Source organism: Astatotilapia calliptera, chromosome 10 (genome assembly GCF_964374335.1).
Source record: "Astatotilapia calliptera chromosome 10, fAstCal68.1, whole genome shotgun sequence".
Taxonomy (NCBI): domain Eukaryota; kingdom Metazoa; phylum Chordata; class Actinopteri; order Cichliformes; family Cichlidae; genus Astatotilapia; species Astatotilapia calliptera.
Genome location: NC_137431.1, coordinates 14,340,984 through 14,354,569, shown reverse-complemented (window position 1 = coordinate 14,354,569; position 13,586 = coordinate 14,340,984). Strand labels below are relative to the sequence as shown.

Sequence of the window (13,586 nt, the reverse complement as noted above, 5' to 3'; positions counted from 1 at the left end):
GGATTATAGCTTAGTACTGGAAGACATGTCTGCTTGTTCAGCAAACCTTTCACCTCCTACCAAGCCCACAACTGATTTTCAGTGGCTGGAGCCCTGTGCATATCGTGCTTTTTGCTTTATTTTTGATTCAGTAATTAAACAAGTCACTTTCAGGTGTGCTCAAAGAAGACTGTCTAGATGTGAAGAGGTTCTGAAATCTTGGAGTAGAAAATTTTAACACCCTGGGGGTACGGGTAAGGGTAAGAGCTGCACATGATGACAGATTAACACCAGATGGTCTATGGACACATCAGAGGAGGAGACTATCATTTCTGAGATTTGGCATCTTCCACATGCTCATGTTAATGCTTGGAAATGATAAATAGCAAGCCAGTATTACCAAAATTACCAAATGTGTGCAAAAAGATGAATATATGTATGTCTACCCTAATTAAACGCACAGCCACTGAAGTCAGGCCATTCCCAATAAAACTTATGTATGTATGACCTCACACTGATAACACAGACTGCTGAAAAACGTGACACTAATACTGACCCACTAACTACGGTTAAGGGTGACCCAGAAAAAGATCGCCCAATAAAGACATGGGTTAAAACAGGAATCAGCCTACACGTGAAACCAAAAGTAAACCCGTGTCTTCCTCCTGTCTGGTACATTACAAGCTACACTATATGGGCATATACAGCCAAGCAACCAAAGGGGCGTGAGGCTGCCAGCAAGTACCCTGCATCTTTTGTCTGATTGTGCCGAATATGAAAAAAGCCGCGCGCGTGTGTGTGCCACATGTTCATCACAAATGATATTCATTGAGCAAGAATCACACTCTTCGTTGCCGCAGTCTTCATTCGTGTAGTGCTCCAGCTGCCCCGTGCCGAATCAGCTGCAGCTTGGTGTGCAAACCACTGCACAGCACCTACTTGGGTGCGCCTGCCGTCTCATTCATGTGTCTCGGGGGGCGGGGGGGACTGAAAGCTACTGGCGTCGACCAACACAACAGCGCACTAAACTACAGATATACGAGCCCCGGTGGACAGTAATTACAAGCAGGATGTAGCAAATGTGCATTTACAGAAGTCCGCGGAGTACACGGTATACTCCTATAAATAATGTCACGTTATCATAATCCTACACGTTATTGCGCCTTTATCTACAAAACCGAGATAAAATCCATGCACAATGCGGACATGCTGCATTCATCCACGAGTACGTGTTTTCTGTTGGTTTACGTTTTGTTTCCTGTAGTCCTCACGCGTGCACACCAACCCACCTGCTTGTGTTGTATCGGTGAGATCGTAGCTCATCCCCGGGTACTCCCTCAGCTTCCTGCCGCTCAGGTTCAGTATCCCCGAGCACACGGCATCCTCCAGAGCCCGGTCCAGGCTTCGGGCCGTGTGGTGCTGCTGCTGGAACGGTGTGATGCCCGGGCTCCAGTGAGGTCCGGTGGGATAGTGATGGCTTTGTAGAGCGGTGACAGCTCCCACGCCTCCCTGACTGGACGCCATTTTTTAAAAGAAAAAGAAAAAAAGAAAAGAAAAAGAAAAAAAAGAAATTACTCTTACAATAATAACAGCGCACAGCGGCAGTTTCTCCGCCCATGCGCATACACGGTACATTCCCAGCACGGACGCTAGGGGATGGGCTTCTGAGGTATTGGTGCTGCTGCTGCTACTACTGCTGCTGCTGGTGGTGATGATGATGATGATGAGGGGATATGGTGGCCATTTTGGGCTTTTAACCCTTTTTTCTCTCCATCTGGTAATAAACACCTTTTAACAGGAGACCCAGAATGACACAGGGGGCACAAGCATAGCACATTAATTGGTGCACTGTAGATAGTTATTTAAAAAATGTTTAGCGTATAAAGGTTTATTATAACATTGAAATAAAACATATATAATCTAACATGTTTCTATAGTACAGCTCTCATCACATTCACTGGATATCACTAATCATTTACTGCTTTACTGCTCCTGGTTGTCTGAACAGTGAGTCAAATAATTATCCTCTTCAGTCATTGTGAAAACTTCTCCACCATCATACCCGGGTCCTAATGGGGCATTCCACTATCCCAGTAATGTCACAGAATGGTGCTAAAGTAAACTGAAGGTTATCCAAAACAACCCTCATGTGCCATCTATCTATCTATCTATCTATCTATCTATCTATCTATCTATCTATCTATCTATCTATCTATCTATCTATCTATCTATCTATCTATCTATCTATCCATCCATCCATCCATCCATCCATCCATCCATCCATCCATCCATCCATCCATCCATCCATCCATCCATCCATCCATCCATCCATCCATCCATCCATCCATCCATCCATCCATCTATCTATCCATCTATCTATCTATCTATGGCAAAATGTGTCTCACCATACGTTGTTGTTGTTGCACTGTTTGCAGTTTGAGCATGGCACATTGTACCATACGTTTTTCTTTTAAACTTTGGATCTTGAAACTGTATATTATCAGTATATTTATATATGTATTTATCATAGCAACAAGATATCATAGGTTGAATGTAGTTCTTTTAATCTGCCCTGTTCTAATGAGGCTAGTAGTCTCTCTAAAACCTAATTAGCTATTGCAGACATAATACTTTTAAAATGACCAAAACAAGCAGAAGTGGTGTTAGCTAATGACAACAGGAAAACAGAAAGATGTGTATTTTAATAAAAGTTTCCACTTTTTGTATGTTGACATGCAGCTCATGAAGGCAGCGGATTATGACCTGAAACTTTTTAATCTAAGGTAGAGATAGGAAATAGACGACAGCAGGTGTGTGTGGACATTTACTATACTGCTTCATTTTCCATTTAATATCACATAAGGTTTCAGTTAAACTGTGTATTGTGATGTTCATTAATCAAAACTATTCTCTATACATGTACCACGTGTGTAAAACTAGTGGCCTTACAGCTGCAGCCTTTTTTTCAAATACAATATTTTTGAGGTGTTTCAGTCAAGTTTTTAAAGTACTTTTGAATTTTTTTTTAATTATTATTATTTCTTCAAACCACTGGCTTTGGGGACTCTGTTATACTTGTGCTTTTAGATCTCACAGTAGCCTTTGACACATTAGATCATAACATTTAACATCATGTTGGCAGAGGTCCTGCCTTTACTGGTTCAAGTCATACCTACCTGACAGATATTTTTCTGTCTCACTTGGTAAGTTTTGTTCATCTCCCTCCCATGTGGTGTACCTCAAGGATCCATCCTTGGACCCCTTTCTTTTATTTATTTGATGTGCTCTCATTTAACAAACACAATGTCTCATTTCATTTTTATGTAGATGACTGTCAGATTCACAAACCAGTTTTTACCGACCTTGGGGTAAAAATATGCATAAATCTTAAAATTGACAAAATAAATACAGTTTTCATCTCAGGCAATTCTCTAAACTTGTGTCTTTTATCACTTTTGTGAGTTAGAGAGTTTTACACGTATTTGTGACCACTCACCTTGATTACCGTAATGCACTTTTTGTTGGTATTGATCAGGCCTCATTATTGTGCCTACTAATAGTCCAAAAACCCAGCTTGTCTGCTGACAGGGACACCTAAACATGAACATATTTCCTTGGGTCTTGCCTCTTTACGTTGATTGTCTGTCCTTTTAAGAATTAATTAAAAAAATATTTAGCTGCCTAGCTCCTTCCTACCTGGCAGACCTTTAACACATATACACTCCTCAAAGTGGACAACAAGGACCAGTCACTCCTTGTCTGAAAAAACACCAGGGGGACAAGCTTTTGCTGGTGTGGCTCCCAAATTGCCACGACAGCAACGTTGCCCCTCCATATTAGGCTGGACCTAACACTTGAGTTTTAAATCACGTTTAAAAACACACACTTTCTTCAAGGCATTTTAGGAGTAGTATCAGAGTTGGCTTCTAATCAGTTTTAGTCAGTTATTTGATTAGTTTTAATTTTTTTAATGTATTTTTAATTTTAATTTATTGTACATCTTTTCTTTGTAGTTTGTAGTATGTTTTATTTATTTTTCCTTTTTGTTTAATATGTGGTTATTGTTTTTTATGGCTATCCTTTGGTAACTATGTTTTAAAGTCTATAAATAAAGTTGGATTGGACTGGATAATAATGGGTACAAATGATCATGAAAACAAGTAAGCCAAGGTCCACCAATTGCTTTGCAGCTTGATGATCGGGGCACGTTTTGAATTTATTATAATTATTTTATATACCTTAATATTTTCCATCACACGTGTCACATATAATCAGTAATTGATTCGGACTGTCTTTTGTCCACTGGTGTTCAAAAGTGCTTTAAATCAGCCTCTTGCACTTTAATAAATAAAGGGGTCTCTCTCTCTCTCTCTTTGTTTAAACCCCAACTGACATTTATGAGATTTATGAAAACCCCACAGCCGGTGACCACCACAAACCTGGACGTGAGGAGGCAAAACTGTAGCAGCAGGTAGATGAAAGAAAGAGAAGTCTCCGTAATGAGTGGAGTATGAGCGCACAGAGATACGGACTCCTTTAATTAAGCTGCGGACCGAGCAGAGAAGAGCAGGCGTCCTCTCACAGGAGCTCCACTCGTTTCGTGCTAGCACGATGTGATAAAAAACCACTTGTCAGTCGCAAACAAATGGTGAAGCAATAGCTTAACACACGTTGTAAGTTGCGGTTATATCGGGTTGTGTGCATGCACTGTGGTTTAAACGCTGTCCTGCGCGGTCAGTCGGCGCTTTTGCGGCGTTTCAGAACAACATAAAGAGACAGTTATGTTAGCTAGCTAAGAGTGTCTGAGCTCTGTGTGAGTGTTAGCACTGAGGGAGGTGTTTGCGATTATGAAAGATGCAAATGTGTCCGAGTTACTGAATTGTTGGGGTCATAGGTTGACAGAGGAAATATAAGCTCTAGCATTATTCATGTGAAGGTTAAGGGTGGGCTAGCTCTTTATTCGTTAGCTAACATTAGCAAAGTGGAATGGTAGCCTGTGTGTTGTCCAGGCCTTTTAAACACGTTTATTTGCTCCAGATGGACCTGACCAGCTTCTCTGTTTAAGTAGTGCATGTTTATTGTTCAAAAAGCCTCTTAGTTTAATGCACTTCATCTTCTTGGCTTTAACTATCAAACTTAAGGGTTGTAAACACTCCAGTGTCCACCCCCCTGGTACCATAGGTTAGCACTGTGTGTGGTTATTGATGAGTAGCACTAGTTTTTTCTAAGCCTGTGTGTTGTTTATTTTATTTGGCGATTAATACTCTGTGTTTTTCTCCTTTAATAGTCTGTATCCAATATCTTACCAAAGAAAGGATGCCATAAGTGACACTAAATCGGTAAGATGACTCAACAGAAGACAGAGATTTCTATTGCTTTGCCCTTCAGTGCATGTCTGCTGCTGTGGGCTCTTCCTCCCACTGGATCAGGGAGCTCTCTTTAAGATTTACTGTTATTATCAAAGCATGAAAATGCTACAAGAAAGTGCTAGCTCTACAATTGCTTCTGTGCTACCAATTGAAAGGCATTTTAACATGAACTTTTCCACCCTTGTGTATTATTATGTATTGCTTGCAGCTTGAGCATGGCAGATAGAAAGGGGAAACCAGCAGCTCCACTGAAAACACTCACAAAGAAGGAACAAGAGGAGCTCAAAAAAAAGGTGCAGGGGGTTTGCGATGTAACATTTAGATACGATGGAGAGTGTTTTTTGAATGTTTGGCGGAAATAAAACCTTATTAAGATCAAATGGTAATGAATTAATACAAATAGTGTTTCCTTGTATGTCTAGGAGGAAGAAAAAGCAGCAGAGGTGTTTGAAGAATTTCTGGCTTCATTTGAGACCAGCGAGAAAAGCAGAGTGAAAACTTTTGTCCGTGGAGGTATTGTGAATGCGACTAAAGGTGAGCAGCGAGGGTTTTCACAAGCATCATGATGTGATTTAGCGACATTGCAGTTATGTTCCTTTTGTTCAGCAGTGGGATGTCAGGACCAAGCCTGATTTCAAGTTGCATGTTTAAAATACTAATAATAATAATAATGAACTGAGTGCCTGACTCAGCAGTGAAATAGTTCACCATCTTCATTTTTAAGGGCCACATGTTTGTGATGGTTTAATAAAATTCAGAGACTCTGTGAACTCTGGGAGAACTGGACTATAGGATTACTTATAGTTGAACATAGTTGCTCAACGTATTGTTATATGAACAGACATCTCATTTAGTTCACTTGTGAGTGAGTTTATATGAATTGTTTTTGGAACCAGTGCCACTTTCTGTCCGAATGGTGTTCAGGGTCAAGTCATAACAATGAAAGCGTTTACATAAATAAGCCGGATCAGTATTCGAGGGTTGTCTTAATCTTTGCAGAGGAGGAAGCAGCAGAGGTCAAGAAAAGTAAGCTCTACCAACCTGCTACCAAGTTTGTCCACGTGTCCCAGCATGTCTCACCGTCAGCTGAAAGCAAAAAGTCTGTAAGTTTATTCTTTTTTTTTATTTTGGATCAAATGCATAATATCTGATTAAGTATTAATGTAAAAATACGGTCCTATTAGCCTTAGCTTTCAGTGTTTGAACGTTTTTAATAACCAGCTGTTTGTTTGTTTGATAGACCTTTAAAAAAAAGGCAGAAGAGAAAAAGAAGAGTAATCTCGAACTATTCAAGGAAGAACTTAAGCTGTAAGTTGATTTTGTTTTTTAATTTATTTTTCAAAAATGTGCTAGAAATCATGTTTCTGTGAAATATGTTTATCTTCTTGGGACATGTAAATCTGTTTTCATGTGTGGGGATACAGAATACAAGAAGAGCGTGAGGAGAGACATAAAAGGAAGAAAACTGACTCCGGTGGAGGACATTATGGAGATCTGGACACGCCTTTATCAGGACGATCAAGTAAAACCCCTCCTTTGATATTACTGTTGTTGTTAGTTGAATCAATTTGGTAACCTTTAAATTGACCTAACATCAAGCCCTTTTTCACCCTACAGCGTTATATGATGACCTGACAGTGCCAACCACCACTAATCTCTACATTAACTGCATAAGTCCAAAGGTAAAGGTCCACACAGACTTGCATAGGTTCAACATATTGCTCACGTACGACCCTCGATTTAAATTTCTACTACTTTTCAGATGAATGAAGAAATGCTCTGTAAAGAGTTTTGCAAGTATGGTCCCCTGGCCAGTGTGAAGATTATGTGGCCCCGAACAGACGAGGAGCGCTGCAGAACCTCTAACAGAGCATTCGTGGCCTTCATGACACGGAAAGATGCGGAGAGAGCCTTGGCTGCACTAGATGGTACAGGTGACTCTTAAAAATACCCCTGTTACATATCACAGCTGTTTTTCTCACAGCACAATGAAATATGGTTTGCTTTGTAGGTAAAGTGATTATGGGGTTTGAGATGAAGCTGGGATGGGGCAAACCAGCTCGCATCCCACCTCAGCCACTCTACACGCCGGTGGGAGTGAGAGTCACACCGCCGCCGCCGTCCGGCCTGCCTTTCAATGCCCAGCCCAGGGATCGCTTCCGCAATGACTTCACCAAGCCGCTGGGCATGTCTAAAAAAGAGCTTGACAAGGTAAAATCTCATCCACAAGTAATTGGTGTTAACTGCATTTGTATGGTGATGTAATGAATTAGGAATAAGAGTGTGACAATTAAAGGAAAACTGTTTCTTTAAAGACCTGCAGATTTATCAGTATTACTATTATTATTATTTTATTATTATTATTATTATTTACTTATTTATTGTGGAAAGGCCTGCTGTTGATCTAAGTTTGGAAACTATAGCTAGTGACCAAGTCAGGGTAAATGTGTGCTTTGAAAAGTTATTTGTCACAGTTATTTACTCGAATCAACTCAGCTTGTATAGATTGTGTAGTATTTTACAATAGTTCATTGGAGTCCTACAGCTGTGTCACCCTATCTCTTTTCACTGACCGTTAATACTGTCACCGTTTTCTATGCTGTATGTATCCTGCAGTGTTTCATCTGTACAAGTGCTCACGTTTTAACGTTTTCACTATTTGGTTTGACTTCACAAACAGACTCTGTCCGAAGCCGTAGTCAAAGTGGTTATCCCAACCGAAAGGTATACACACTCTTCTTACTATGACTGCCCAGCTGTTGTAACACAAGTGTTATAAGCGAGAGGCTGTGGTGCACTGTTCTTTTATCCAGATGTGTTGTTTGTGGCAGGAAGTCTCAGGTCTTAGGGCTGTTAGAAATACACTTGGCATCCCACAGTTGTTTTACAGTTGCTGTAAGTGGGTGGATACTTTGACATCTGCAACTTGTTGGAGGTGTGATTCTGCCCGTGATGATAAAAATCTAAATTTGGTCACCTTCCCCTCTCCTTGGGAAGCAGTAAACCATTTCCAGCAGAGCTGCTGTTTTTAGAAGGCTACATGCTCAGGCGTGCTCTGACCATTTGCAGTTAGTGAAGACTGTTGTTGTGGCCAAAAAACACAGTTGCCTCATCAGTGCGCTGCACAGTTCCCCCCCCCCCCCCCCGCCTTCTGTAGATTGAGCGACACTGGAAGCAGTCCAGAGCTACAGAGCAACCTCGAAAGGGGTAGATGGGCCAATTTTACATTAAGCCTGGTGTTTGCTTTTTAAGGGCAGAGTTGCAGAACTTTTGGATAATTCCTCACACATGTCAAATGTCATGGCTTGAGGTTTACATGCAATTCTTGTTTCAGTTTATTAAAAATCCATCAAAACTCATCTTGTTCCCACCATGTCATTCAGTTGTCAGCTATTTTTCTGTTAAATACTTAATTGCAATTGTTGTAAATATCCGTTGGTATCTGTATTTTAAACCCTGGATTTCCCATGGGTAGGCTGAGACACTGCAGACGATACAGCTAGAAGGCATGTTGATTTTTCTCAAGTCAGATGTCAGTAGAGTAGTACTTTTGTCATAAATCAAGCCAGCAGCTCCTTCAGGTCATAGTAGAGTAATAATAATAATATTACTCTACTATGACATATTATGTGAGTGTAACTATAGTGGCAGACATAACTGCATGAACACAGTCTACACTGATCAAGTTCAAACAGGTTTCAGGTCTGCAGCCCCAATCCAAAGTAACCACTGGATACATCTTTTTCAGACATTTTAGACAGCAAGATTTTTACAGGATGTCATAAATTTGGCAACCCTGACAACTAAAACACAGTAATAAATTACTGTTTTTTTCTTCTCAAAGCCTTGCATGAGTCAAATATAGCAAGACCTCAGGATTCTTGCATATTTGGCATCTTGAAGCTTCATGATTAATGTTAAACTTTGGATTGGGGCTTTGCAACGTGAGCCATGAAAAGTTATTGTGATTGTGTCATTTCTTCTCCATTCTTACATTCAGTTATCGGGAAAAAAGACAGGCCCACACGTGTGGTTTTCCTATTATATTTGGGCATGCATAAGCACAGTATATCTTGATTATTTAGTCTGCCAATAATATTCATGGGCCTTTTACTGTTAGAGATGCTTGAGTGTGCATTATGAGTTTTAATCTTAAACCTGGCTCTGATGCGCCTCTCTGTCCCCACAGGAATCTGTTATTCCTTATTCACAGGATGATAGAGTTTGTGGTGCGTGAAGGTCCAGTGTTTGAAGCCATAATCATGAATAAAGAGAAAAACAACCCACATTACAGGTATGTTTGCAGCACTTGGGCCCGTGTTGGTGTTAAGTTGAGAGAAAATTGCATCGTGTTTGATTTATCTGTTATTGTCTCAGATTCCTTTTTGACAACAAAAGCCAAGATCATGTGTACTATCGCTGGAAGCTTTTCTCCATTCTTCAGGTATTCTGTTTCTGCAAAACCTTGTTTCTGAACAGTTACCGGAAGTAACGGGGTCATGTGGATTTAAATCATCTTTTCTTTTTTTTTAAAATTTGTCTGGTTTTCATCCGTACCTCAGGGAGAGTCCCCAACAGAGTGGAGGACGACAGATTTTCGCATGTTCCGCGGAGGCTCTTTGTGGAGACCACCTTCTTTAAACAGCTACTCTCAGAGAAGTGAAGAAAGGCAAGAGGAAGAAGATGATGTTTCCCATGAGGAGGAGGTGAAGAAAGGGCAACTCCGAGCCGAGTAAGTCATCTAGCGGTCACGGCGACATTTATTTACGCTTGTAACTTCAGTTAAACTGAACGAACATGACTCTTCTGTAAACATCTTTCAGGCACAGACAGAGGCTGGAGATGTTGCTTAAGGAGCTCGCTGCTGGGAGAGAAGACATTGCCAATGCCATGATGTTCTGTCTTGACCGAGCGGACGCAGCAGAGGAAGTAGTGGGACATGTCTCCGATTCCTTCTCCTCGCTCCAGACGTCCCTTCAGAAGAAGGCAGTTTGCTTCCATATATCTTTATATAAAACACGTGTTACACAGAAGCTCTGTAAAGCTACAATAACCAGGTCATATTGAACTTTTCTGTCCACTTCAATCTCACAGATCGCCAGATTGTACCTTGTGTCAGACATCTTGCACAATTCATGTGCCAAAGTAGCCGGTGCCTCGTATTACCGGAAATAGTAAGAGACTTTCCCTAAGTTTGGCCTGAGCACTCTGATCGCATTTTATTTCAGCTTTGTCTGACCATCTTAAAGTTTTCCCCTCATCTTTCCAGTTTTGAAGCAAAGCTGCCACAGATCTTTGGAGATCTTAACGCAGCGCACAAAAACATACAAGCCAGGCTGCAGGCTGAGCTGTTTAAGGTAATCATGGAATCCGCTTGCTTTTCGCACAAGGACATTTACTAAAAATAGGACAACAAAACATTTTCATGTGCATATTATCTCTTTCTCTCCACAGCAAAAGGTCATGAGTTGTTTTCGAGCTTGGGAGGACTGGGCCATTTACCCACAGCCTTATCTAATCCACCTTCAGAATATCTTTCTCGGCTTTGCCAAAGCAGGGGAGGAGCTAGCAGAGATGGCAGAGGTTAGCTGAATTACTCCCCTTATTACTGCCTGTTGGTGATGCCATTTCAACAATATAGGCTCCCCTTCTTGTTGAAAAGTAAATGAACCTCGACATAAATGCATTTCCATGTCTCTTCGTAGGAAGTATCCTGTGATATTGACGGTGCACCAATGGACAGCACACCTATAGATGGCATACCTTTGGACAGAGCTCCTGTGGATGACTTGGATGGCTGCCCTATGGGCTGGGACCCTCTGGATGGAGTCCCTGTTGATGACATAGACGGTGTTCCCTTAGGGGTCACCGCTGATGACATTGATGGGATGCCTTGTGAGTCCACAGCATATTAATAGTGTTCTTTTTTTTTTTTTTTTTAAACCAAAAAAGTCAATAATCCACCCAGCTCATACATCAAAACACTGACGTCCTGAGTAACGAGTGCGCATCTCGATCTCAGCAGGAACAGATTTGTGCTGTATTTCTCAGTCATTAAAGAGCAAAGTCACTGTTATCACGATCTAACTGGAAGCCTTTCAAGGATGACCTGTCCTCGTCCTAACCTTGTGGCTGTTTTATCTCCTCAGTGGATGAAGGCAGTGTTCCTGTCTCAAGTGTGCCTTTATCTAAGTGGGAGAAGACTACTGATACTGGGGTGTTTTCTCAAGGTAAGACTTGTCAGGATGTTACTGTATCATCAATCTGCCCAGATCATCGTGCTTATTGTTCTCTTATCTCTCATAGCAAAGACTGAATCTAAGTGGGACACTGTGGTGGAGCGAGACAGCGGCGATGAAGCAAACGTGAGGTAAGGCCCGAGTGTCTCGCCTCCTGTGTACATTTATTTAAAAAAAGAGACTGCAGTCAAATGGATCTCATGCCTGTCAACAGTGGCAACTCGCAAGAGGAAGACTCGGAGAGTGACAGCAGTGCCGATTCCTCCAGTCTATCAAACTATGACAGTGCGGTTTTTCAAAGCTCGCTCAGAAGTTTTCAGATGTCTGAGAGCAAAAGGAAAAGGCTGAGAGAGCTAGAGGCAAGTGAAAAGTTGTTCAAAAGCATCTTTGTATGAGTTAGATTTGCTGAAAACTGTGTACCTTTAGTTCTTATTTAAAAAAAAAACAAAAAAAAAAAAACATGCCTGATGGTGAGTACCACCATCAGGCATGTTGGACAATAAGTCAGATTGTAGTTGGTAAATGTTCAGAACTGATTTGCTTTCTCACTATAACACAGGTAAAGGTTATGAAGATCCAAGATGAGCTGGAGTCTGGCAAAAGGCAGAGGAAGTCTGGAATGAGCTTACAGCAACAAGTGGAGCACTACAGAAACAAACTGCTACAAAAGGTGGGTTGATGAGCCACTTGAATTAGTATAGCTTTAAAATTACATTGCACTGTGTTTTACCTGTGGAGGAATAAAAGGTGCTCAGATTTTCTCCCCAAGAGCCCCACTTTAAGCAAAATACAAGTCACTCATGTATAATAGAAGCACATCCTCTAATAATGAACAGTGTAGTGGGAAAAAAAAAGAAACAAAATTAGTTCAAATTGGTCAGTACAGTTAAAATAATGATTTAGTGGCAGAGTTGTAAATGTTTGTCAATATTGCACCATCTACTGGTAAGGAACTGTAGCTGCAGTTTATTTTAACCTAGGTGCTGTTGGTTCTTGTTTGTGCACAATTTGCTTTGTGTGGCACGGTTCATATTCACTACTAGAAATGTTGCTCTGTTGGGTATGTTATGTGTGGAGATCTCAAGAGGGGGGGAAAAAAAACTAGCAGAATTTGCTGGACTTGTGTTCTAATGTAGCAGCTTCATTGCATTTAAATAATTCTGCATTTTATTGCTTTTGCCCATGGACCAAAAAAGATGACAAAGAGGTTTAAAAAATAAAATAAAAATTACTTTCCTTGTTATAGAACCTGCTAGAAAGAAACTCCCATTAAACCTGACTGAGCTGATTAGGGAATTGGATAACTACAAATTAACAGGGATGTTTTTACTGTCCTGTAGGAGTTTGAAAAAGATGAAGAGAAGAATGAGAGATCAACATCAAAATCCAAGGAGAGGTCCAAGGACGACAGGAGGAGCAAAGAAAGGAGCAGAAAAAATGACGATGGGGATAGAAGACGTAGTAATGACCCTGGACACCAGGCCCGAAAATCAAGGAGCATCTCTCCTTTAAAGTAAGTCAACTGATGCTTTTGCAGTAGCATCCATCCTGAGTGTTATCTTTAAAGTCAGTATTTTATCTTCTGTTTTGTTCAGGTCTCCCAAACGGTCCAAACGTTCCCGATCACCATCTCCGGACCACAAGGCAGGCAAATCCAGGTCACGGTCACCCCGTGGCTCACACAAGAAAGCAAAGAAGAGCAAACATTGACTCAGCTCTGCAGTGCGTGCTCCTGTCCACAAAGTAACACAGTGCACTTCTGCAGCGCTCTTTCAAACAGACCAACCCGTCTGCTCTGTCATAACTAAAACACTCCATGCAAGATTCAGTACACTTTTATATGATGAAGAATGAACACTGTAATTATATTTATTTTTGTTTTAATGTTTGGTTTAAAACAAACAAAAGTCGCTGTAAAGTTCGGACACTAAATAAATCACCTTTGGTGATGGAAGCGTGTGTGTGTGTGTGTAAGATGATTCGTGAGAAAAAGCATCAA

General features: G+C 40.9%; 2 protein-coding genes across 5 annotated transcripts in view; one reads left to right on the top strand and one right to left on the bottom strand.

The window, feature by feature from the left end:
• lrch2 (leucine-rich repeats and calponin homology (CH) domain containing 2) overlaps window positions 1–2,140 on the bottom strand; it is a 36,442-nt gene extending 34,302 nt beyond the window's left edge. For both annotated transcript variants that reach the window (XM_026181519.2, XM_080307074.1), the window contains exon 1: window positions 1,269–2,140. In XM_026181519.2, coding sequence (XP_026037304.2) covers window positions 1,269–1,503 — 235 coding nt within the window. In that variant the 5' untranslated portion in view covers window positions 1,504–2,140. The remainder of the gene's footprint in view (window positions 1–1,268) is intronic.
• Window positions 2,141–4,320: 2,180 nt separating this feature from the next.
• Window positions 4,321–13,541, top strand: LOC113031008 (U2 snRNP-associated SURP motif-containing protein). 3 transcript variants are annotated; one of them, XM_080307511.1, is made up of 25 exons: window positions 4,321–4,450; window positions 5,267–5,318; window positions 5,557–5,641; window positions 5,771–5,882; window positions 6,348–6,451; window positions 6,589–6,656; window positions 6,773–6,870; window positions 6,966–7,030; window positions 7,111–7,276; window positions 7,360–7,559; window positions 8,029–8,072; window positions 9,538–9,642; window positions 9,726–9,792; window positions 9,911–10,080; window positions 10,172–10,334; window positions 10,443–10,522; window positions 10,618–10,705; window positions 10,803–10,931; window positions 11,054–11,243; window positions 11,498–11,578; window positions 11,655–11,718; window positions 11,802–11,946; window positions 12,147–12,257; window positions 12,928–13,100; window positions 13,183–13,541. In XM_080307511.1, exons 3-25 carry the CDS (start codon window positions 5,564–5,566, stop codon window positions 13,295–13,297), a joined length of 2,616 nt encoding a protein of 871 aa, XP_080163637.1. In that variant the 5' UTR covers window positions 4,321–4,450; window positions 5,267–5,318; window positions 5,557–5,563; the 3' UTR covers window positions 13,298–13,541. The 3 variants fall into 3 exon arrangements, with proteins under 3 accessions (XP_080163637.1, XP_026038616.1, XP_080163639.1); XM_026182831.2 differs by lacking the exon at window positions 4,321–4,450 and adding an exon at window positions 4,505–4,652; XM_080307513.1 differs by lacking the exon at window positions 4,321–4,450 and adding an exon at window positions 4,523–4,627.
• Window positions 13,542–13,586: the final 45 nt, after the last annotated feature.